This window comes from Papio anubis, chromosome 1 (genome assembly GCF_008728515.1).
Source record: "Papio anubis isolate 15944 chromosome 1, Panubis1.0, whole genome shotgun sequence".
NCBI classification, from domain to species: domain Eukaryota; kingdom Metazoa; phylum Chordata; class Mammalia; order Primates; family Cercopithecidae; genus Papio; species Papio anubis.
The window spans coordinates 176,633,245-176,658,112 of NC_044976.1; the positions used below are offsets into that span (position 1 = coordinate 176,633,245).

Genomic DNA, 24,868 nt, shown 5'->3' on the forward strand with positions numbered 1-24,868 from the left:
CACGAAGTTGCTGCCAGATCCCAGCTTAAATCACGTTTCGCTTTCACACATCTCCCTCCTGGGCAAGGTGGTGGGGTGGATAATGAAGTCTGGCACCTGGTCTAAAGGGCCCCAGGAGGTTAGGATAGGAACTACCACTTCTCAGGCCTGTTTTGTTTTTCCGGAAGAGGGCAAGACCAGTAGAGAACTGACTCAGCGTCTCCAACAAAAGGAGAGCTGCACGCAGACAAAACAAACCCGGGGGGGGGGGGGGGGGTGGTGAAAACTGGAAGTAAACTGGTGTTTGTGGCACCACTGATAGTATTATACCTTCTCTGACTTCTCCAATTGTTTTTTTCCCCAAGTGACTCAATCTTCTCACCCAAACCAGGCCAAATGAGGGGTTAGTTGTTCGACTTCTTCTGAGAGTGCCTCTCTTCTTTCTCACACTCTGCAAGCCTCCTCCCCGCACACGCCACTTCCCCCCCGACCCCAAAGTTAAGGGCTCATGCCCAGCTAGATCCTAATGTCCACGGCAAGCAGCTGCAGTCTAGGGGGGTTGCCTAGAAGTAGGTCTGACGCCGAGCAATCTAATCTCCCACGTCTGATCTCTCAGGCTATTGTGCCTCGAGGGGAAGTCAGAACAGGTGAGGGCGGCTGGAGGGAACCAGTTCCGGGACAGGCAACGCACTGGACGAAGTGAGGGTGTGGGGCAAGGAACGGAGGGAGGGACAAACGCGCGATAAAGAACGAGGGCGCCCCCCGAGCGCCGCCTATCTCCTCAGATCACCTTGCGCTGACCTAGTTGCACCGAGAAAGAAGGAACCCGAGTCGAAGAGGGAGGAGGGCGGGGCGGGATGTGGGCGGGGCCGCGGGCGGGGGCGGGGCCTAGAGCGGGATCTTTATGGGGCTCGCCTGTGATTTGCAGATGGATTCGAGACGGAAGCGGGCTGGGAGGGGTTGGCGGCGGCGGCGCACGTGGTGACGTGCAAGGGGGTGCGGCGCGAGCGGTCGGCGGCGGCAGAGGCAGTGTCTCCCGGTCGCGCGTGGAGGTCGGTCGCTCAGAGCTGCTGAGCGCAGTTTCTGCGCCTGCTGCTTCGGCGCGGCTGTGTCGGCGAGCGAGCGAGTTCCCGCGAGTTCTCGGTGGCGCTCCCCACTCCTCTCAGTCTCCACGGACTGGACCCTTGTCCTTCTACTTGACCGCTCCCCCCTTCCGCCGCCTCCTGGCGCCTTCCGTTGGGCTGATTCCCGCCCGCTTCCTCCTGCTTCCCATCGAAGCTCTAGAGATGAATGTTTCCATCTCTTCAGAGATGAACCAGGTAATACGCGCTGGTTCTACGAACGGCAGATGAGGGAGAAGGCGCGGCTAGAATCCGAGATGAGGGGATGGCGCCGGCGGATGGGAAGAGGGTAGGAGGCGCGGAAGCGGTGTCCTCATCATAGGAGGCAGCCCCAAGCGGCGGCCGCCGCCGCCGCCGCCCTCTGGGACGTGAAGCCCGCGCCGCGCTGGGCCGGCGCTCCAGCGCTGCCATGGTTGCCGAGTCGCGTTGGCGACCGAGAGCGGGCGCTGGCCGCCTCGGAGAGCGCGGAGGCTCGAACCCCTTTTCTGCACTGGCGCGGGGGAGGCAGGCTGGGAGGAACGAGAGTTTTTTGCTCGAAGGGTTTTGGGGGGCCTGGTTAGGGCGCCGCCGGGAGGGGATGACCAGCCGGAAGGAGGGCGCGGGACTCCCCGTTCGTGCTGTCAGGAGCGGACGCCTCTCCTTGGGTTTGCCTGGGGTGTGGGATTCTCTTCTGGAAGAGCTCCCGGGACTTGGCGCGTGTGGGCGGGCAGCCAGCCCCGGGCCTGGAGTAGGGTGGCACGGAGTCCCCGATCGCCGTGGGCCGCGGGGTCCTTTGTTCCCGCTCCACGTTGCCCGCTTTTCTTGCCAAGCGCGGGGAGAAGGGGGCGGGAGGAGGGAGGGAGCGGCTGCCCTGACGTGTCGGTACTGAGTGACTGCAGGGCTGGCCAATCCCGGGCGGGGGTGTGCGGGCGCTGGGGGCCTCGCCTAGCAGCCTTCGGAGTGGGCGCGGGCCTGACCGCGCGCGGAGGAAGGCCTGGGAAGCTTTTTCTTTTTTATGAAAGAAATAAGTGGCAAGATTTGCTCTTTTTCCGTCCCTCCACGCTTTTTGTTAAGTGTCTCTGATTATAAGCTCTTGATGATAGGTAGGAAGGTATCAGGCTGAGGGTTGAACCTAGGGTAAATTGAACCACTAGTTGAGAACTACATTTACTTCCAACCCCCCCCCCCCCCCCACCCAGTCCGTAGTGGACGTATCTATTGGTTTGAGGCAGCTGACATTTCAAGGAGAAATACAGATGTCCAAGAGGGCGCATTTTGTTCATGTCTGTTGCAGTGATGGAGCGTTAGAACACCTTGGCGTCAAGCTATTCGTTGAGTGTGTTGTGATCTTCTGTCTACTAATAGATGACAACTCTGGAAGCCTAGTACCACTCTTAACAGATGAATAAGTACAGCATAGACTACAGTGCCTCAGGCCATGCTTTCTTTTAATAATTCTAGCACCAGTGATTGATTTAGGAAAAACAAAATACTGATGATTACTTTTAGGCTAAAGCCTGCTGACACTTCTGTCTTAAAGATACTGAAGGAGTAGTTGTATTGGTTAAGTCTGGACGTGAGGTAAACACGGACTTTAGAATTGGATTGAGACTAGTATCATTTAATGCCAGCTGGCAGGCTACTTATCAAGTCCATAATTTGGTAGCCAGAGGTAAACGGAACTTGAGCCACTGACCAAAGAGAGCCCTGGAATGGTTTTCCTAATAAATGAAATCTCTAGTTAACTGATAGATACTAATTTCTATAGCCAATAATTTGTAGTTGATTTTCTAGCTTTCCCCCCAAGACAAAACATTTCAGGTTTTAGTCTTAGTTTTAAATTAGTCTTTTTGGCTAGTTGGTTTTGGAAGGTGGGATTTTGTTTTTCTTGCTTGAAGGAGTTGTTAGATGGTAATTAAATGTAGTTTTGCAAATACGTTTTTAAATATGCTTTCCTGTTAAGGAAGTATCTTAATAATTGATATTAAGATGAAGTAACTCTAAGTCATTTCATCCACTTTTTAGCAGTGCGATTGTGTAGTCAAATCCTGCAAATAGGAATTCTTAAAGGTTGGGGGTCTTCCCACCATGTCATGTTCTAGTGTGTGTGTGTAAATTGAAGTATTGTAAGAGAGTGATTTCTGGGTTTTTGTTAGAACAACAGAAAATACACACTTGTAAACTACAAGTTGTATATCTTGTAAATGTTTCTGAACCTATACTTAACATCATACTATTATATTTTTGTTATTAACATGCAGATACCTCAGCATTAGAACGTCTCAAACCAAATTCTTCCTTTCCTTCCCTTCTCCATGTAGCAAACTATAAACGACTTTGTGTTACGCTTTTTGGTAACTGATTTTAATAAGGATACCACATATCTTAATTTTGATAATTGATTTTAATAAGGATGCCACATATCTAAAATAAAATATCTTAAGTCCTCACTGCCTTAAAGGAGCACGGGTGTACAGAATCTTAACTGCCCTGTTTCCATGCTTTACTCATTCCTCTAGACCATCCCCAACATTTCTGCTAGGATGCCCTATGCCTCCTTGTTTAAATCCTTCATCTGCTTTCCATGCTTAGCATTGTTTAAACCTTGGAATTAGGCTTTCTTACTTCGTTGCCCACTATGACCATATGCATCCTGCAAATCTACAATCTGTTGAAACTGAAATAGCTGCCATTTCTGGAATATATTTGCTAATACCTTTTTTCCTTTCTGTTCAAGCTATTTTCATAGCTTGTTTTATCTTTCTGACTGCCCTGTGAAGTGTTCAAGGTTAGAGAACTGAGTTAACTTTTATTGTGTTATGATACGAGCATTCCATTTCAGTTTGTGCCTTCACATTTGGTGCAAATATGTTTGTGTTGTAGTGAAAGAATTACAAAACTATAAGCATGGATGGAATGAATGAGTTCAGTGAGTTTTCATATACATGGATGGTGAGTGATGATGGTTTTAGAGGTTACATTGGAAAGCTGTAACTTCTGGTTTTAAAAAGATTTGTTGATTTACTTTGTATTATAAAGTCTTTCCTTTAAAATTGCAGTTGATGGCTACTTGGTGGGAGCTGACTGCCCTCAAATGATTGCCTTTTGCTTTATCTTGCTCTTACTGAAGGCCAGAGAAAAATGTTAGCGGAGGACATATTGTGCCTTTTTAACAACGTTGATAAGGCCTGTTGAATTGTATTTCAGTTAAGCTAATCTTTCTGGGCTGTGAACTTCTTCTGGGTGTTATTAAAGCAGTTTAATTACTCATTTATGAGTCTTCGATATCCCTTGCAGTGGCCATAGAAGTATCCTGAATTTATCTGAATATATTGCATTTGATCCTTGTTTTCAGTGTGTAAGAATAGTGACCTAGGTGTAGATTTAGTTGAAAGTATATTTTAAATACCAAATAATTCTATGTTTTATATTCTTATATGACTCTGGGATGTTTGGGCTTTTGGTTTGGATTTTCAAAGAAAACAATTTTCCCCATTTTTTAAATTCCACTAGTTATCATGCTTGAGTTTTATAGACCAAATAAGATCCCAAGTCAGTTTGGGGAGTAGTTTAAAACTCTTGATTTGCCCTAGCTCACTTTAATGAAAGTAAATGTGAACTTTCAAAAACATGGTTTGCAACAGGAATTGATCTGATCCCCTCCAAAATTGATCTGATCCTTGAGGTGGGTGGAAAGTAGGAATATAGTGTATGAGGACAATAATTAAATAAAATAAGTTTGCATTAACTTAAATGTCATCTAGATTTGGGCTGGCTTTTAAAATCAGGTAGCTTTGTACTCTGATCAGTAGATATTAAAGAGATGAGGTTCATATTATGACCTTGATGTACTAAAAACGAGGTACTAATAATCTGTCATGGAATTAGAGTAAAAAATAAATAAAAATCAAGTACTAAATATAGGATTCATTTTACTACAAAATTCATAATAATATTGTACAAATTTGTCTGATGCAAATCGCCCCAAAAATTCTCCAGTGTTTTCTCCAAGGGCTGCGGTAATTTTAACCATTTTTTTCCAAAATAAATTTTAGGTAGAACATTCAATTTGTCAAATATAGTAAATGGATACCATTTTTGTTTTTGGTTAGATCAAGTTTACAAGTAAAAAATGAATAAAACTGGTCAAAGTTTAAAATAGTACCTTCATATTATCTTTTTGGCTTTTCAGAGGATGCATTTTAATATAACAATTTGCATGGGGACTCCTTCCTCTTACTCTTATTTTAAGAGCAGTTTATGAAACTGAAGTTAGGAGTTGCCAACTATGCCTGTGAGTTGACCATGCCAGTATATATCATATATATATGAAAATTTTCTTAGCTTGAGCCAGGTCTTGGCTGAAAATGTTTGAAGGTTTCTTTAGGGTAGTGTGTTCTCTCTGTGTACAAAGAATTGTGCATATTTGGAAAACATGTGCTAGAACTAGTTTCTTGAGAAAAGCCAAATTAACTAACCTAGATAAAAGGTAGAGCAGAGGAAATCAATATTACCTAATGCTGTGATACAGTTTTAATGCAGGGGTAAGCATTCATAACAATCCCAACCTGAATTGGCATTCTTGGGTTTCCTTGACATGAAACCTGTTACAGAGAAACCTGTTAGGACACATGTTGAACTAAATATAGTAGGTTTGTTGAATTTGAACTGGACCAGCCTGCAGTGGAGTCCTGTGGTAAGTGATTATTCACTTTGACATAATTGTTAGATTTAGAATTGTTGTATTGATATATAAGACAGATAATATATCCATAAAAATGAATATATTTGCACATATTTCAGGTAAGTTATTTCTTAGTTCTGGTTTCCAGAATTAATAGTGGTGTAATAGCAGTTCAGGTGATTAAAAAATAAGTACCATCTGAATTTGACACTAGTAATTGATGATGTGAAAACGAGGGAGGGAGAATAGGTAGGAGGACTGATTACCTTGAAGATTAGGTTTGAACCAGAATGATTCCATTGGTAGTTTATTACGGTATATGAGAAAAATGATCATACAAAGCACAGGCATCAGTATTTTCCCTTCTGTTTAGTTTGTTCTAACAAATTACTCATCTTTATGTTCAAGATTTTAGGCTAGTCCTGGTAGAAAGGAGATGGGATGGATACAAAAGATGAACAAGACAGAAGCTTTGCCCATGAGTCAAGGAAGATAAACAAGTATATATAAATACAGCATGAAATAGACCAGCTGGAAGATCATAAATACCTCTCAGAGAGGGTTCTATATGTGGAACATGAGGAGAAACTGCTTCCCAACTGGGAGCATTTGGCAGAGGCTCTATGGCTGTAAAATTTCCTCTGGCATAATTTGGGTTAAGGGCCTTCCAGGTAGAGAGAAGAACTTGAACAAACTTAACAGAGTCTGGGAAGTGCAGAGTTCATTTTGAGGAACAGTAACATAGTATATATGCTTGGGAATAATGCCTAAGGTTGCTTGCTGGCTCAAAACAGATCGCATGTTGGCATATTAGTTGGAAATTAATAGTAAAGAATATTAGAGTTAAACAGTATTGACATTTGTTCTGTAAGTCTTGTGCTTTTATACCTCTCATAAACACGTCATTAGTCCCCGGTCTTTGGGAAAGGACCGGCTTTTTTTTTTTTTTTAGATCACTTGGGTTGTTACAAGTTAAATGAAAAATGTTTATGTGGAATTGCATTTGTGTTCTTTTTTTATGTAATGGGAATATTTTTGCCATTTAGCTCAAATCTCTTGAAGATCAGGACTTGTTTTACATGATCTGCTCTACCTAGATCAATGAGTCTTTGATCATTCTGAATAACTCAAATTTATCATTGTTATAGATTATGATGCACCATTATCACAGAAGAAATTCGTGTCTATAGCTTTTAAGGACTTGATTACATCATTTTCAAGCCTGATAGTTTTGGAATCACCATTAGAGCTTAAGACACATCTGCCTTCACTTCAACCACCTGTCTTCATACCCTGACGAAGTGCGCCTTTTAACACTCCTTTGTCCTTGGATTACTTAAGAGTTCCCAGAAATACATTTGCCACCAACAGAGTAGGTAAGTGAATATTCTCTGCCTAGTCCAGTATTAAGACATATTGTTTTTCTGAAGACGATATGTCGAGTACAGTAAACCTTTCATACTTTTTTTTTTTAAAGGCAGAGAAGTCAGTAATCATTTGAGTATAAAAAACATTTTTGTATTTTTCTTTTCTATATTTTGACTTCAAAGTAAAATTTCTTACTGCCTTTTTTTTTTTTTTAATTAGAGAGAGAGGCTCTCACTCTGTTGCCCAGGCTGAAGTGCAGTGGTGGGATCATAGCTCATTGCAGCCTGGAACTCCTGGGCTCAAGTGATTCTCCTGACTCAGCCTTCCTAGTAACTGAGACTAGAGGTGTGCGCCGCCGCCATGACGGGTTTCACATTTTCTGTAGAGAGAGGATTTCACTGTTTCCCAGACTGGTCTCAAACCCCTGGGCTCAAGCAATCTTCTTGCCTTGGCCTCCCTATTACTGTTCTTTATTTTGTTTTTTGAGATGGAGTCTCTCTGTTGCCCAGGCTGGAGTGCAGTGGCACGATCTCGGCTCATTGCAACCTTTGCCTCCTGGGTTCAAGCGATTCTCCTGCGTCAGCCCCCACAAGTAGCTGGGATTACAGGCGCCCACCACCACGCCTGGCTAAATTTTGTATTTTTAGTAGAGACAGGATTTCACCATGTTGGCCAGGCTGGTCTTGAACTCCTGACCTCAAATGATCCACCTGTCTCGGCCTCCCAAAGTGCTGGGATTACAGGTGTGAGCCATAGCGCCCGGCCTATTACTGTTTTTTAATTATGCATTTTGTGTAGTCATTAGTCAGTTGTTTATAAGTAATGGTAAAATGCAAAAAAGTTTTAAGTTCCCATTTATATTTATATAATCTGATGAGATAAGTGATTTAGAATATATGAAAGGAACAGAATATAAGTTCATTTTTAATCATTTATGTTTCAAAACATTTATAAAAATCATTTTGTAGATACAGTGACAAGACTAATCAGACTTTTTAAGTCTGTGTATATGGCAAGGGAGGAAGAAATTAGGCAATTTTTTGCATATAAATCTTGACTGTATATAATTTTGAAGACTAGGAGCAAATTGGGGGCCCTTTAAGGAAACTGAAAAGGGGCAGGATTAGGATAAATAATAGTTTTTCTCACTTGTGGGTAAAGGAATGACAGGAGCCCAAATCCAAGGAAACCTATATGTACTGGCTATTTTACCCTTTCAGGCTTTTAGGTTACTTGTTATATGGGTTTGGGCAGGATGGAGTTTCATTTCCTTCCCTTCAGAATCAATTTGCTTAATAGGCATGGGAACCCGGCCAAAATTGTTGAGATAGCTGCTACTGTTTGAATCTTTTGAAAGTCTTGTGACCAAAGTATTAGGGAACAAAGACTTGGACATTCAGCACAGGTGTTGTTTCAGCTATGTTTTTGTGTGATGAAATTTTTATGTATCATTTATAGGATGGAATTTGAGAATAAAGAGACTGTATTACTCTTTAGCATTATATTTTTAAAACCATTATTTGCAAGTAAAATAACTCGGCTCTCTTTTCATTTAGCCAAATTTATAAGGAAAAATGATTCCCAATGGATATTTGATGTTTGAGGATGAAAATTTTATTGAGTCTTCTGTTGCCAAATTAAATGCCCTGAGGAAAAGTGGCCAGTTCTGTGATGTTCGACTTCAGGTATTGAAAATTTAATTCAAAATTTATAGAATTTTTTATTACTAAAAGCCATAAGTTCTTAGATTTCCTTATTTTCTTTTACATAGGCATTTAATGAAATGATTTTTTAAAAGAATACTGAGAAATGTAAGATAAAGCAATCTGATGTAGTAATTAGCTAGAGAAGCACATAATCCACACTACTTATAATTATAATTCTTCATAATTTCAGGTCTGTGGCCATGAAATGTTAGCACACAGAGCAGTGCTAGCTTGCTGCAGTCCCTATTTATTTGAAATCTTTAATAGTGATAGTGATCCTCATGGAATTTCTCATGTTAAATTTGATGATCTCAATCCAGAAGCTGTTGAAGTCCTGTTGAATTATGCCTACACTGCTCAGTAAGTACATTTGAAGTAAACCATATAATTAGGGAATATCTTCAGAAAATTCCAAGTCTTGCTACATATATTTAAATTAAGTGTGTTTTAAGGCTTTGGTATCATAAATAACTTTTTTTTTAATAGGTTGAAAGCAGATAAGGAATTGGTAAAAGATGTTTATTCTGCAGCAAAAAAGCTGAAGATGGATCGAGTAAAGCAGGTAGAGTATCAGAAGTAAATAAAATCACTTATGGAGTCTTATTTTGTGTTATTGCAATGCTGAATTTATCATGAAACATCTTGTTAGTCTCAAGGAATTGAAAATGTCCCTTTTTTCCCTCAGAATAGTCAATATGTTATTTTAACTGTTTGGCTGGCTATAATAATGTAGCAAGATCACACTTCTCAGATAACTTGGGCTAAAGTCTTACCCTTTCAGCAGTCTTCTCTGGTAGGGTGGCTATGTCAGCCTTTGATAGCATGAATTAAAATAAATGTTTTTCTTAAGAGTTAATCACATAACTTATGTCCTCAATTCTGTGTTCTCCTAAACTTCCTGTGCTCTCTAAAAGTATTCCTTCTAGAATTTAATAGTAAAAAGTACTTTTGGAAAATAGGCATTTAATCCCCTAATGTATGGGGGCCAGTAAACTTAAGGCCTACCGGCCAGCTGCCTATTTTTATAAAGTTTTATTCCAATACAACCATGTGTGTTCATTTACATATGGTCTAGGCTGCTTTCCAGCTACAATGACAGAATTGAGCAGTTGTGACAAACAGTATGGTCTACAAGCCTAAAATGCTTTTACTATCTGGGCCTTTAAGAAAATGTTTTATTTGCTAGCCCTTCTTCTAATACCACTCCTTGGCTCAAAAATCCTTCCTTAATTTACAGCACGTATCCCTGAATTAAGTATTCTAGATTTTCCCTAATCTAGTCGCTGTTTTTCCAAAACTATTTCCTAGTTATCTTTTCTCCAACCAAATTAAATTGTTTGCAGCATCTTCTCTACTTCTGTCTGCATTCAATATCAATATCATCTCTCCTGTAGAGCCCAGTTCAGATATTGTTTCATGAAGCCTTACCACATTATTCTACTTGAAAATACTTATGTGAACTTACATAGCATTTCAATTTGTTGCATCTCTCCTTAAACTAAAACTTACATATCTGTATAGCATAATTTGATGTTTATCATTTGTATACATGTTATTACCACTATTACATTTGTTGTATTAAGACAGTGATTTTTGCTTCATCTTTGTATCTTCATATAGTGTTTACCACACTGAACATTAAATATTTGTTGAATAAAAGATATGTAAGTGTTGGCACTCATATATTTCTTTTCCAAGGTTTGTGGTGATTATTTACTATCAAGAATGGATGTTACCAGCTGCATCTCTTACCGAAATTTTGCAAGTTGTATGGGAGACTCCCGTTTGTTGAATAAAGTTGATGCTTATATTCAGGAGCATTTGTTACAAATTTCGGAAGAGGAGGAGTTTCTTAAGCTTCCAAGGCTAAAGGTAAGGTGAACTCTATAAACAGATGTATACTATCTAGTTCCAGGCATGGAATCTTGGTCTGTGTTTCAAGCAAGTGAGTAGTGATTATGAAATGGTACATCGAAATTATACTGTTGTTCTTAGCAGCGTAATGAGTTTCTACCTACCAGTTTGTTTACTTTGTTTTTGATTACTGGTTCCTTACAAATTAGAGTAAATGTATGGAATGAATTGTGCATCTATGACAACTTTATTATGAAATTGGGAATTAAGCTGAGAACTAGAAGCCCAACACTGATCCATGTCATTGTTTTTTCCAATTCTAGTTGGAGGTAATGCTTGAAGATAATGTTTGCTTGCCCAGCAATGGCAAATTGTATACAAAGGTAATCAACTGGGTGCAGCGTAGCATCTGGGAGAATGGAGACAGTCTGGAAGAGCTGATGGAAGAGGTTAGTTTTAAAGTAAATGGGATTCAACCACTTTTAAAAATTATTTTGCTATAACATGAAGGATTCCCTTTCACTTTTATTTTATAACCATGACCCTAAAGAATTTAAATTTTGCTATAGGTACCCCTAAGCTGAGAAACAGGGGGGGTGTCCAGGTGAGCTGAATGAACTGTTCAGTTTGGTCTTCTGCTTTTCTTTTTTTATTTCTTTGCTTATTATGTGCTGTTAACTTTCTTTAAAGTAGCTTGTAATTTGCTTTAGAAATGGGAAGTGGTACTGAAATTTTCTGTAGATTCTTAATTTTTCTTCACAGGTTTTTGCTTTAAATTTGACAAGTAGGTAAAAGCTTCTAATGGTTGTTCCTCCCCATTGATTTATCTCCCCATAGGTTTATTAACAAAACTAGGATACCCAAGACTGAAGAAACAAGAAGAAACCTCAAGTGTATTGACACGTAAAGAAGCAGCAGTCCTGCCCCAGTTCTCCTAAGAAAAATCCGCTGTGGGCAGAGAACGATGATGATTTAATGGTGTTTACTCCTTTACAGGATTCTTGTCTTTAAAGCTGTGTGTTTTTCAATGGTGTTGTTCATACATATAGTCACTCATTTAACTTGGGCTACTTTTTAAAAAAATACACAAGATAAACAAAATTGATGGAGAAATGGTGGGAATTGAAAACACGCAGGTGGAGCAGTGGAGTAACCTTGAGTTTCTCTCTCCACTTAAACATTTCAGAGTTCCTTTGAGAGCTTACCAAATCTGTTAGGCCTGCAGAAACACTGTCATCATTATGTTCTAAAAGGGCTAACAGATTATCTTTAAATTCTATGATTCCCACTTGAAAGTCAGATGCATTTGCTATATATTTGCATCTGTCAATGGAGATAACTCTACAGCTTGCTTGAAATTTTGCATTTGTTTTTTCTTTGTTTTTCTTGACATTGCTTACAGGAAGGAAATATGTTTATGCAAACCAGACCACTTATCTGCAAAGGTGTAAACTATATTCAGTATTTTATTGTAAATATGTATATTATTTAAGAGTATATATTGTACTAGTGCTTTTTTTCTTACTGTTATATGATAGAAGCTATGAAAAAAATGAAGATTTCTTTCAAGCCAATCAAGCCAACGACTCTTCAGCCAGTATTGAAAGATTTTGTATTTGATTTTGTTTTTTTGTTTTTGTTTTTTTTTAAATTTTTACCACCATGACATGTATTTTTCTTTACCTCCGGATCCTGCCAGAGTAATATGTCAAGAAGTTCAAGAAGCACACTGGAGGTTACCTTGAGGCGTTTGTGTAATCTGCATACTAGTGGAGTAGCCATGGTGACCGTAGCCACATGGGTGTTCTGTTGCTGTTTTGCAGGTTCAAACCTTGTACTACTCAGCTGATCACAAGCTGCTTGATGGGAACCTACTAGATGGACAGGCTGAGGTGTTTGGCAGTGATGATGACCACATTCAGTTTGTGCAGGTACACATTGCACAGTCTGAGGTAACCTCAGGTTAAAATTTGACTAGAGAATTTGATAGCATACTTAAATTTTCCTTTAATAAAGGAAAGTAGACCAATTTCATTGGTATAACTGGACAGAAACATTTTTGGGAGAAAACAAGCATATCTTAGAGTTAGTATTTTTGCTACATGAAAAGATATTAACGAATTAGGAAACCCTATTGAAATTTTTTTCTCATAAAGCAGGAATTACAAATAGTAAAGACCAATAAGATGGAACAATATAGAAATTATTTGGGAAGATTATGAAAAGTAGTTGTTTGTGGCAGGCATGACTGATAAACTCAGTTTTTTTTAAAAAGGGGCAGGGGGACTTAAATTGTTGATGGCTATGAAAGAAATTTTGGATGTTACCTTAACTACTGAGCTGTCTCACTGGAAATTAGAAATGGTATAGGTAAGATGGACTATACAATGTAATAAGTTTAAAAGTGGTTGATCATATGTTACAACCTGATCTAGATGTTTCTTAACCAAAATGAATTAAAATATAGTAGAGTTCCACTGTGCCAATTGAGTTACTTTGCATTTTATAAAATCCAATTTCATTTCTCCCCTACGGGTAAACACATAATTATTCAGACACATTATCAACAATTACTAGAGAACAAACTTCTCAGGTCTAAACTTTTTAAGTTTATGGACAAATACAGAAAAGTACACAAGTCATAATTGCCACACAGTGAACCTACCAGTGTAAACACTACCCAAATCAAGAAGAGAAGGTTTCTAGCATCCTGGCAGCCTTTCTCTTGCCTCTTTTTATTTGGCCTTTAGCTCAAATTATGTTTTTGAGGGACAAGCTATAAAGTAGTTGACTCAACCCAGACTGAGGAATGCTTTTCTTTAAAAATCAGAGGGTAAGTGGTAGACTTAGTAGTAGCCTATATGGTTACAAATTATCAGGTGTTAGCTCTCTGGTGTCCTGTGGCAATAGTGGGTGAATATCTTTATTTTCTAAAAGTTTTGGAATTTGAATTAGTTGAGAACTTAGTTTGTACATTTTGAATATATTGAGGATATTTTCCCCCTTAACTGTAAACATTTCGAGTTAACATTTTAAAAGTATGTTTTCAACATGCAGAGAGGTTGAGTGCCCAATAAATGGCAGGCCATAGTTCGGTATGGCAACACAAAAATGTGTCTAAGAGACAGTTTCTGCTTGTAGGACCTTCTAAGAGTGGGCAAAACAATACAGGCTTATAAGGGGTAGCTATGAAAAGCCTAAAGGGGAGGACACAATGAGACAGGAGAGAAGCCAGGGATATTTCACACAAGAGGTAACTTTTGAGCAGTCTTAGGATTTAGAGGAGTCTGCATAGCAGATAAAGGGAGAAGTGTTAGATAGCAAAGAGTATCGAATGGGGCTTATACTTTATCCTATAGGCAGTGGGAAGCCTTAGGTAAGACTACAGTGATATGAAAGTTATGCATTCACAACTTTAGTAATAGTGAAAAACTGGGGAACAGTCTAACTATTAGGTGGCAGTCTCTGGGCTGGGATATTCCAACTGATTTCTGGTTTTTTATTTTCTAAAATTGTTGCCTTGGACCCTTCCTGTTTTTATAACCAGATGCAGAAGATCAATAAAAGTTTGAGCCCAGTTGATAGACTATTGCCAGTAGTAGTTCAGGTTTTAAAAAAATGATGAGGGCTTAATTTAGGGGTATGAAGGAGAAAGGATGGATTTTTTATGTATGTCTATAAGTAGACATTTATATTAACAAAGGTTGACTTAGCAGGCCTTAATGATTGCTTAGCAAGATGAGGGAAAAGGGAGAATTTGAGAGTAAGTGGGATTCTGACATGTGTGACTCATTAGAATGTGATGCCATGAATAGAGATCATGAAGAGGATGAGAGGGACACATGTTAGACTTCAAGAAAAGAAAAAGAACATTGAGAAGAAGCCATTAGAAAAGTTACAGGACAATAAGAATCTAATCATGTTGTAAAAGCTGCCTAAGGTAGGAGAAGAAAATTTGAAGGAGAACTAAACTGTACACTGTCAAATCCTCTGGGAGGTCATGTAAAATAAGGTTTAGGGATATATCCTTTACATATAAAGGATTTAACCAGCATTTCTATATTATGTTTGTTATTAGGCATTGTTATGAAGCATTGCTATAGGGCCTTTCTCTTCCACAGTCATTTTCTCTTAATTATAGTTTGTATATTAGAACAGTTTTCTTACCCCAATACAGCCTCAATGTAAGCATCATCCATTTGTGATATTTGGATCCCTTCTTCCCACAGGTTGGGATGAGGTTTTATGTACTTTGTAATTCATAATAATAGATAAGGTTAGATAAGTCTAACCTTATTTTTTATTCTTAATATTCATAGTATAAAAGTGATATGAACAGATGCATTCACAACTTTAGTAACAGTGAAAAACTGGAAAACAGCCTGTCATAGTGTAAATCTGTTTCATACTATGACGTAACTTGTCATAGTATAAAAAGGGTGGGGTTTATCTTCATAAGTCCTAGTCTTTCTTTTAGCTGTATTGCCTTGGGCAATGCGTATCTTCTTGAGTTTCAGTATTTTTATCTATAAAATGGGTAGATAATATCACCCTCACTGGACTAAAAAAGATGATGTAAATAAAGTATCTAGTAATACCTAGGTACATAATAAACATCTAAGTGGAATTTAATGATAACCATTGATGATATATTCCCTGCCTTTTCTCAAAATAGCCTATGTATGTTGTAACCACACTCAGGCCTAACTTTTGATATAGCTTTTTCTTATAGCTTCAAGTAGCTACCAAAATCTTTTTCTCTATTACTTGTTATGTGGCTTTTTGCTTCCACTAGCAACAGAAATTTCCATTAGAAATTTTACCTATCCTTGTGGTCTGGCCGTCTGGACCAGCGCAAGTGGGATGAGCAAACTAGGCCAGGAGCTGAAGGTGCTACCTGTTCATTTGGCAGTTCCTCTCAGAGTAGTCTTTACTCTTCCAATTCCAAAAGATCATATCCTTTGGAAGTGGCAAAGGCTAAAGTAATTGGAAGGAAACCATCATGGAAAACTCATACATGAGAACACATGTGTAAAGTAGTTCTCTTACAATTATTTGGATATTGGCAGCTTTGTTCATTTCTCCCTCTTTAGTGTTCCTGTATATTCTACTTTTGTGAATATTTGGTTGTTTTTAGTAATGTTTCATTTCTGATTACTGTTTCTTGTGTTTTGATGTAATTTTGTCTAGAAAACCACTCTATAATACCTAAAGAAATATTCTTTTAAGTGTTTCTTGTAATTGCCACTTTTTTCCTGTAAAGTACTTTCAGAGAAACCGGATGAATCTATGTCTGCTTACGTTTTGCTGGCATTGTATGAAGGATACCTGTACATATGATTTAGTTAGGTTTGACAGTTTCATGAAAATAGTGGGTTAAATGTATTCTCTGTTAATTCATACTATTTAAAATTTACAACATTCTTTTAGAAGATTCTATACTTAATATAAAAATCTGTGAGCTTATATCACTTATAGATTGGTTTTTTTCTTTCTTCTATTGAGGTCTTGATTTGCAACATGTTTTTCAAATTGTTAAAATTGAGCTTTTTCTTACCTAGGGTAATTGTTTAGGTGTAGTTGTCTCATCATTAAGTGGAGGTGGAAGTATGCCAGTAATTTGTGTCATTTGGAAAGTGCTGGCTTGAGTTAAAGTTAGTGTCCTATAAATGTCATATATAGGTGAAGGATACTCAGTGTTGTGGAATAGCTCAGGAACAAAGGTACATCAGATGTGGTCTTTGGCTAGGTTTCTGTAGCTACCTTTTGATTTTGCAGAAAAAGCCACCACGTGAGAATGGCCATAAGCAGATAAGTAGCAGTTCAACTGGATGTCTCTCTTCTCCAAATGCTACAGTACAAAGCCCTAAGCATGAGTGGAAAATCGTTGCTTCAGAAAAGACTTCAAGTAAGTATATGACACTTGCCAGTTGTTTTCAGCATTGTTTTCAGCTTACCTATGTTTAAGAAGGAGTGTTGCCAATTTAATACCTTTTAAATTGACTACTCGAGGAAAAAACTCAGAAGCAATTAAATTTGGAAAATGAGAGCAGATTGTTCCAGTCTGGGATGTGGAGACTGTGGAGTCCAATTCAGGATCATATACACCAACCAAAAGTAATAATTACATCTTAAACCTGGAATTCTTGTGCTTACAGATAACACTTACTTGTGCCTGGCTGTGCTGGATGGTATATTCTGTGTCATTTTTCTTCATGGGAGAAATAGCCCACAGAGCTCACCAACAAGTACTCCAAAACTAAGTAAGAGTTTAAGCTTTGAGATGCAACAAGATGAGCTAATCGAAAAGCCCATGTCTCCTATGCAGTACGCACGATCTGGTCTAGGAACAGCAGAGATGAATGGCAAACTCATAGCTGCAGGTAAGAACAGACGGATGAGTGACATAACAGAAGCAGTCAACTGGCTAAGCATGTAGATGGGCATTTTTGTAACATGCAAACTTTCAAAGAGAGGGTTTAATATGCCATCTTTCATGGCAATCCAATAAGACAGGGAAATAACAATACTATTGAATATGGCTAACCTTCAGTTCAATGTCTGTCTCTAATTTAAAAAAAAATTATGTCGTGGCTAAATTTTTCTAATTTTCAAGCCAAGACTTCAGCAGTTTACTTATACTGATAATGTTATTTTTTTAGCTATTACAAGCACTTAAGTTAGAAGATCAACTAAGGCATCCCTAAAAAGTTTTAATACTTTTTCTCATTGTGCAGATTTCTTAAACTTACAGGACTAGAAACCATGGCCCAGTTTAATACTTTAAACATAAGTCTATATGGTTTTATTTTTTACCAGGTGGCTATAACAGAGAGGAATGTCTTCGAACAGTCGAATGCTATGACCCACATACAGATCATTGGTCCTTTCTTGCTCCCATGAGAACACCAAGAGCCCGATTTCAAATGGCTGTACTCATGGTAAGCACATCATGTTCCAGGAGCAACCTATATTTAGCTTTTTCCTCATAACTTCAGGATGTTGGAAATTCTCATCTCTCACTTTTGGCATAGGGCCAGCTCTATGTGGTAGGTGGATCAAATGGCCACTCAGATGACCTGAGTTGTGGAGAGATGTATGATTCAAACATAGATGACTGGATTCCTGTTCCAGAATTGAGAACTAACCGTTGTAATGCAGGTAATAATTTTCTCCTGAGATATCCAGTATTTAAATATGATAATTAAATTATCAATATATAACTTTATTTTATACTTACATAGGAGTGTGTGCTCTGGATGGAAAATTATACATCGTTGGTGGCTCTGATCCATATGGTCAAAAAGGACTGAAAAATTGTGATGTATTTGATCCTGTAACAAAGTTGTGGACGAGCTGTGCTCCTCTTAACATTCGTAAGTTGATTTTTTTCCTTTTTTCATTTTTTTTTTTTTAAGACCTTTAAATTAACAGTATGTGTAGTACACACTTAAAGTCTGGGAGATGTAGCAATAATCTTGACTTGACTTTTCTTGTAGGGAGACACCAGTCTGCAGTCTGTGAACTTGGTGGTTATTTGTACATAATCGGAGGTGCAGAATCTTGGAATTGTCTGAACACAGTAGAACGATACAATCCTGAAAATAACACCTGGACTTTAATTGCACCCATGAATGTGGCTAGACGAGGAGCTGGAGTGGCTGTTCTTAATGGTGAGTGTTGAGATTTGGAGAAGTGAAGAGTAGATAGTGGCAAGACTTTGTTCTAAAACTCTGAGAGAAAAGGTCAATGATAACTATAGTTGTACAGTTAAGAATTCAGAAGCAGTCATTTCTGGTGATGCAATGGAGATTAGGGTGATTTGTCCTTTAGAAATACATTTGCTAATCAAAGACTTATAATACTTGATATATAACTTAAATTAATTTGCCAGTCTTTTGATGGGTACACTGAGTGAATTTCCAAGTCATTTTCTTCTATAAAACATATCCATAATGCATCATCTTGGATTTTGAGTTTCCCAGAGAACCAGAATTTAAAGAATCTGATCTGCAAAACAAAGTAAATGCAAATCCGTAGTCTTTTCCAACTGTCTACTCCATACCTAATTGGAAATATAACCTTTAGACTATTTTAACAAGTTTCCAAAGTATTAAACTTTTTAAATGTAGACATAGCTTTCTTTCCACATCCATTTTATTGGCTTTTACTTAATGTCTAAGTATATAACCATAATTAAAAAGTTAGCATTGTTTTTGGTACCAGGCTGAATTTTAGTAGGCTTACGGCTCAACTGGTGAAAGCTTAAGGGTAGACACGGCCTATTGGCCTAGAGCCTTGTCAGTGTGGTTTACAGATACATAGAATGCAAGCTGGTTAAGTGATGGTCAAATGAAAAAATAATGAATTTGAGAATCAGTAATAAAATTTTTTCTAAGCTACAGAGTATTTATTGCTAACATTTTATCTATTTGAAAATAGTCATAACTCTGTTTCCAGAAGAAATTTCTGTACCACAATCATTTTATTTTATTTTTTAATTGAGACATAGTCTCACTGTGTTGCCCAGGCTGGTCTTGAACCCCTGGGCTCATGCAGTCCTCCCACCTTGGGCTCCCATAGTATTGGGATTATAGGCATGAGCCACCGCACCTGGCCCCAAAATCATTTTATACAGTTGGAAAGCCCTAAAATATTTTCCTGCTTTCCTATAATCTCTTCTGAGTCTTAATTCTGTACACTGGGCTGATACAAAGTCCAGTGCACAGAACTATTCTGGTTTGCTACTTAGTAGCTGCATCTGTAGGATAACTGACCAGCTTCTTCCTGCTTCTTTTCTTCTTTGAAATAATAGTAGTAACTACCACAGAGTTTTTGTGAAAATTGTACTTTATTTAGATGCTGCTACTGCTTCCTCTCCCTTCCCCTTTTAAGTTGCCTAAGTTCCATTTGGGAATGGTTTTTTTTATTGATTTGATTCCCAGCTCTTAGAGAGTATTTGCCATATTAGTAGCATTTAATAAATTCTTTTTGACAGAATGAACAGGCATTTCTATTTTAAAAACCACTGATTTTTAAGCAAAAGACAGATTTAGGGGAGTTTTACCTTATTATACTTTAGTCTCTGGATTTACCCTATGTCATTTCTCTTTTAGGAAAACTGTTTGTATGTGGTGGCTTTGATGGTTCTCATGCCATCAGTTGTGTGGAAATGTATGATCCAACTAGAAATGAGTGGAAGATGATGGGAAATATGACTTCACCAAGGAGCAATGCTGGGATTGCAACTGTAGGGAACACCATTTATGCAGTGGGAGGATTCGATGGCAATGAATTTCTGAATACGGTGGAAGTCTACAACCTTGAGTCAAATGAATGGAGCCCCTATACAAAGATTTTCCAGTTTTAACAAATTTAAGACCCTCTCAAACTAACAGGCTTAGTGATGTAATTGTGTTTAGTAGAGGTACACTTGTGAATAAGGAGGGTGGGTGGGTATAGATGTTGCTAACAGCAACACAAAGCTTTTGCATATTGCATATTATTAAACATGCTGTACATACTTTTTGTGTTTATTTAGAAAGGAATGCAAAGATGAAGGTCTGTTTTGTGTATTTTTAAGACTTTGGTTATTTTACTTTTTGGAAAAGAATAAACCGAGAATTGATTGGGCACATCATTTCAAGAAGTCCCCTCTCCTCCACATTTGTTTTGCCAATTTGCACATTAAATGACTCTTCCCTCAAATGTTATTATGGGGTAAGAGGGATAGGGTTTAAAGATGTAGACAGTTGGGTTTTTTAAGGGCCCTTTTTCAATAACTGGAACACTCTATAACAAAGGATACTTATTTAAATAGATGACATTGACTATTTTTGTTTTTATTAAAAGGAAGCTGACATGCCTACCAATATTTAATCTTTTATGATTGCCTTTTTATAACTTTTTATATTCTCAGCAGAGTGCTTTACCTATTGAAGTAAAATGTGGCAGGTTGGAGTTATTGAAGCAGAGTGGCAGTCTTCAAGTTTGCAGAGTAGGGGTCTTTTAAACTCTCTGAGTGCAAACTTCAGCACTCTTGCCTCAGCTGCAGTTTTTTTCCTTCAAGAATGCAGTACTAACATTTATTTGAGTGGAGTTACTGAACAGTAACATAGGTGTGATTTTTGGTATTTGAAACACTGGTTTTAAATATTTTGACTTGTTGAGGGTTTTATATAGCAAGACATATAGCAGTAAAAAATAGTGTTTTCTCTTCTATATAATCCCTGTTTTTATTATTAACAATCCTAAATAGCAGCCCTCAATTGTGAAAAAAAATTATTTTAAACTACATTAGGTTGTGAATGCAGGTTTTATCAGAACTATGTTTTTGTTCAGTTTATCTGTTCTTATGGATAAATATTGGTTGGGATGACTTGGTCTGTAATGTGTAGTGCTACACACCTAACTTATGGTGCCAAAATAGCATGTCCTAATGCTTGCTGCTGATGCAAACACATTAAAGGTACTTTGCAGGAAATCCTTGCACCATGGGATTAATATCCAGTTGCTGCTTGTACACTCATTCATTACTAAAAGTTTTGAGAAATTTTTTTCCAGTAATGAGCTTAAGAAATTTGGGGAAAATAACTCACCCGGCATCTTACATCTGAAATAAGGAATGATTGATATAAAGTTTTTTTTTCTCACAGAAGATGAGGCACACAGGAACCTAATGGGCCAACTGGGATGAGATGACTATTCAGTGATGACTATTCTGAGATGACTATTCAGTGGCTAACTTGGGTTAGGAAGAAAATAATTAGGTATTTTCTCCAAATGTTCACTGGTACTCTGCCACTTTATTTCTCTCATCTGTTACACAAAGAACCACCAGGAAAGGAAATCAGTTTGGTTGGTAACTCTGTAATGCCTAACACTGGTTTGGTTCTGGACTAAAACTACATTGACAGATTGAATTTGCCTAATATGATGACTGTTTTTAATATGGATCTGTATGTGTTCTATTCAGCACAAGGAAATAAAATTTTAGTTGAGGATTCAGCCTAAAATCCTTGAGATCACTTCTCATTTCATAAGTGACATGCTTAATGCTAATAATATATGCGAATACTTTGGGTCAAAGTTTTCCTGCATTACCTTGGATGCCAAAGAGGTAGTCTGGTGGCCAAAAAGTATCTTTTTTAAGAAGCTGTTGTAGCCAGTCTTCGTGAAGATGAGAAGTTTCCGTAAATGAAAAAAAGAAGAAACAGTACTCAATGGCCATTTGTTACTGTTAATCCGTATCTAAAAGGTACATACTTTCTTCAGAGAGGCAGAAAATGGCATAGCCTCAGCACAATTAAAAAAAACCTTTTTTAACCAGTAGGAATTTTTTAATCGTTTCAAAATAATATTGGTAATACCACACTTCTGGTCGATTTTAATAAAACACTCGAAATCTCCTAAAAAGGTAGCAAAACTATAAAATATCTAAAATTAACCAAATATTATTGGTTATACTCAGGCATGGATCTTTTATTATGAACTTTAAATGTAGGGTTCTGATTTTTGGCTTCTAGTGTGTCATGTACTTTACCACTGCTCAGCGTGTTTTCAAATTCCCAATAGTCATATTTTAGGGAAAATCCAGGATTTGGGTATGTGATCTATCACTAGAATCCTTGCTTAATTAACAAATTAGGTATGTACCCTATTACCTCTCCTGACCTCAGAATTCTTAAAATTGAAGAAGGCAAAGGAGGAGCCCCAGTAGGACATTTCTGTAACTGCAGAGTTGCCTTCAGAGGAGTGAATATGATTCACGCAAAACTCAGTTGCTGTCGTAATTTAGACGCAGCTGCTTTTTGTTGCAAAGATCTGAAGAGTCAGCAAGTGAGACATAAAATACAAGGTTAATTAGGTGTAAGGGAGAAAGAAAAACACTCATATATGAATCCTTAAATCCTTGGTAAGGCTGAGCTACAAATTTGGTCCTGTAAACAGGTTTTATTAAGTAAAATCAGTGTCTCTAGGTTAAAAAGGAGTAATTGCTATGAATTGCAGATATCCTTCATAATAAAACCGCAAGTTTCTCAAGAGTATTAATGACACTTTGAACAACAAGTAGAGTTTATAAAGAGGAACATACAAACTCATGTGAATGTCCTGGGTTCTTCAACCTATGAGCACCAATAATCTTGGCCAATAAAATACTCAACTTTATTAATAGCTCCACACCTTACTGGGGATTGAACAAAGGTGAGAAGCAAAACTCAAGCATTATGCTGGATCTGTGTGTAATGCCTTTAACAGAGGCATATATGAATAGAGGCTACACATTTGCTCAGGATGACCAAAGGGAATAACAATTTTAACCAGAAAAAAAAAAGACACACAGAAAGACCTAACTTGGAGTAATGAAACTACTGAGATGAACTGAAATATCCAGCAAGGTAATAAGATGAGATCTGTTAAAACAATTTTTAAATGGGTAAAATATTTGAAAACACTTTGCAAAAGAAGTGGATGCCACTAAGAACAGAGAAAGATACTATCATAAATCAGTCATTAAGAAAATGTAAATTAAAACCAAAATGGCATACACCTACTGAAACTGAATATACCAAATTCTGCTTAGGTTGCAGAGCAACTTAAACTCTCGTACATTGCTGGAGGAACTGCAAAGGTGCACAGGCAGTTTAAAAAACGATCTATCCACTTTCTAATCTGTGACAAAGCAATCCCATTCATATTACCCAAGTGAAGGAAAATATTCACACAAACCTGTATGTGAAGATAGCAGCCTTATTCATAAACACCAAAAACTGAATTCAATGAAGTAGCCTTCCACCTGGTGAATGAATAAATTTGTACATCCATGGCAATGCAATACTTCTTGAGAATAAAAGAATGAACTACTGATATATGGGTAAGTCTCAAGCATCATGCCAAATGAAAAGCCAGACTCAAAAGCCTCCACTAGCTGGGCGTGGTGGCGTGTACCTGTAATCCCAGCTACTCAGGAGGCTGAGGTGAGACGATTGCCTGAGCCCAGGAGTTCAAGGCTGTAGTATGCTATGATATCTGTGAACAGCCACTGCACTCAAGCCTTGGGCAACATAGCAAGACCCTGTCTCTTAAAAAAACAGTCCCCATTTATATAGCATTCAGGAATGGAAAAACTACAGGGATGGCAAACACATCAATGGCCTCCTGAGATGGGGATGGGAGTTAATTACAAAGGGAAATGAGGGAATATTTAGGGGTGGTGTGACTTTAGTATCTTGACTTGATGATTACATGTTTGACAGAACTCACAGAACTCTACACTTACGAAGGAAAAGAAGTTTTGTTTTTCTAGCTTAACCAAAGTGGTACTAAACCTTTAAAATATCAAGCTTAGAAGAAGGGCTTAGAACATGTCCATATTTTACCTCATTAGAAATAAAGAACAGGATGTTGAAAATGGTTTGTGCTTTAAGATTGAACCAAGCTAGTAGCTCAGATCTGGGTGTCCACCACCTCACCTTCCAGGTTTATAATTGGTAATTCTGCTCAAGAATCTGTCCTCAGGGTTTTCAACATCCAGAATTAATTTGAGACAAACTACACCTAGTTCATAAACAAAGCTAGATCAGAATTAAGAAGGATTCCTGTCACAGGCCAAAACTCGTCTACAAACCCTCAGGGGGGCCAATTCTTGCTTTTAACAACAGCCAAAGATATTAAAGAATTGCATGAATATAGAGATGGATTTTTTAAAATACAAGTATATATAATTAATACTAAAACCCTCAGGAAAGCCAATACCTCGAGGTACTCTGGCTCCAGAAGAATCCATTTCGGTGGGGCATATTCCAAGATCTAAAAGAGGTATATCTGTTTGACTTTACTGAATGGCTTTTCACCTGACAGACCTGACAAACTTAAAAGCTTTCAAGTCGAACTTTGGTAGGCAAAGGTAAAGTATGTCTTTTTTTTTAAAGTAGGTGAGCCTGCAGGTCAATTTGTCAAAAATATTAACTAACCACAACTATGAGACACTAGACACAGTGTAGTTCCTGCCTTCATGGAGCTCAGTTCTATTCACTGGAGTGAGTTTTATTAGCAAAATACCCAATAAATAGGAATGTGACTGGCCTGTCCAATCTCGAAGTCAGAAAAGGGCCATGGATATTATCACATCCTGAGAGGCTGGATGTAGTCACCACCCTTTGAGGAAAGAGGGAAAT

The 24,868-nt window shown here is 38.1% G+C and overlaps 1 protein-coding gene and 1 long non-coding RNA gene across 4 annotated transcripts; one reads left to right on the top strand and one right to left on the bottom strand.

Moving 5' to 3' along the window:
• Positions 1-908: 908 nt before the first annotated feature.
• On the top strand, positions 909-21,706 carry IVNS1ABP (influenza virus NS1A binding protein). Of its 3 annotated transcripts, none has more exons than XM_009191638.4 (15): positions 909-1,298; positions 6,912-7,139; positions 8,688-8,816; positions 9,028-9,197; positions 9,324-9,399; positions 10,536-10,709; positions 11,015-11,140; positions 12,515-12,643; positions 16,470-16,599; positions 16,850-17,074; positions 17,511-17,632; positions 17,726-17,852; positions 17,936-18,067; positions 18,191-18,364; positions 19,808-21,706. In XM_009191638.4, exons 3-15 carry the CDS (start codon positions 8,706-8,708, stop codon positions 20,059-20,061), a joined length of 1,950 nt encoding a protein of 649 aa, XP_009189902.1. In that variant the 5' UTR covers positions 909-1,298; positions 6,912-7,139; positions 8,688-8,705; the 3' UTR covers positions 20,062-21,706. The 3 variants fall into 3 exon arrangements, with proteins under 3 accessions (XP_009189902.1, XP_009189910.1, XP_021785144.1); XM_009191646.4 differs by having other exon boundaries at positions 12,515-12,622; XM_021929452.2 differs by lacking the exon at positions 9,028-9,197.
• On the bottom strand, positions 18,094-23,715 carry LOC103879097. Its single transcript, XR_004179462.1, has 2 exons — positions 21,795-23,715; positions 18,094-18,701 (listed from the first exon to the last, which is right to left on the bottom strand). It is a non-coding gene; the product is annotated as an uncharacterized LOC103879097 (long non-coding RNA).
• Between the last annotated feature and the right edge of the window lie 1,153 nt (positions 23,716-24,868).

Coding starts and splice junctions, on each gene's coding strand:
- IVNS1ABP (XM_009191638.4), top strand. CDS start 8,706: ATGATTCCCAATGGATATTTGATGTTTGAGGATGAAAATTTTATTGAG. Junction 17,075..17,510: donor TGGCAAACTCATAGCTGCAG/GTAAGAACAGAC, acceptor ATTTTTTACCAG/GTGGCTATAACAGAGAGGAA. Junction 17,633..17,725: donor TTCAAATGGCTGTACTCATG/GTAAGCACATCA, acceptor CTTTTGGCATAG/GGCCAGCTCTATGTGGTAGG.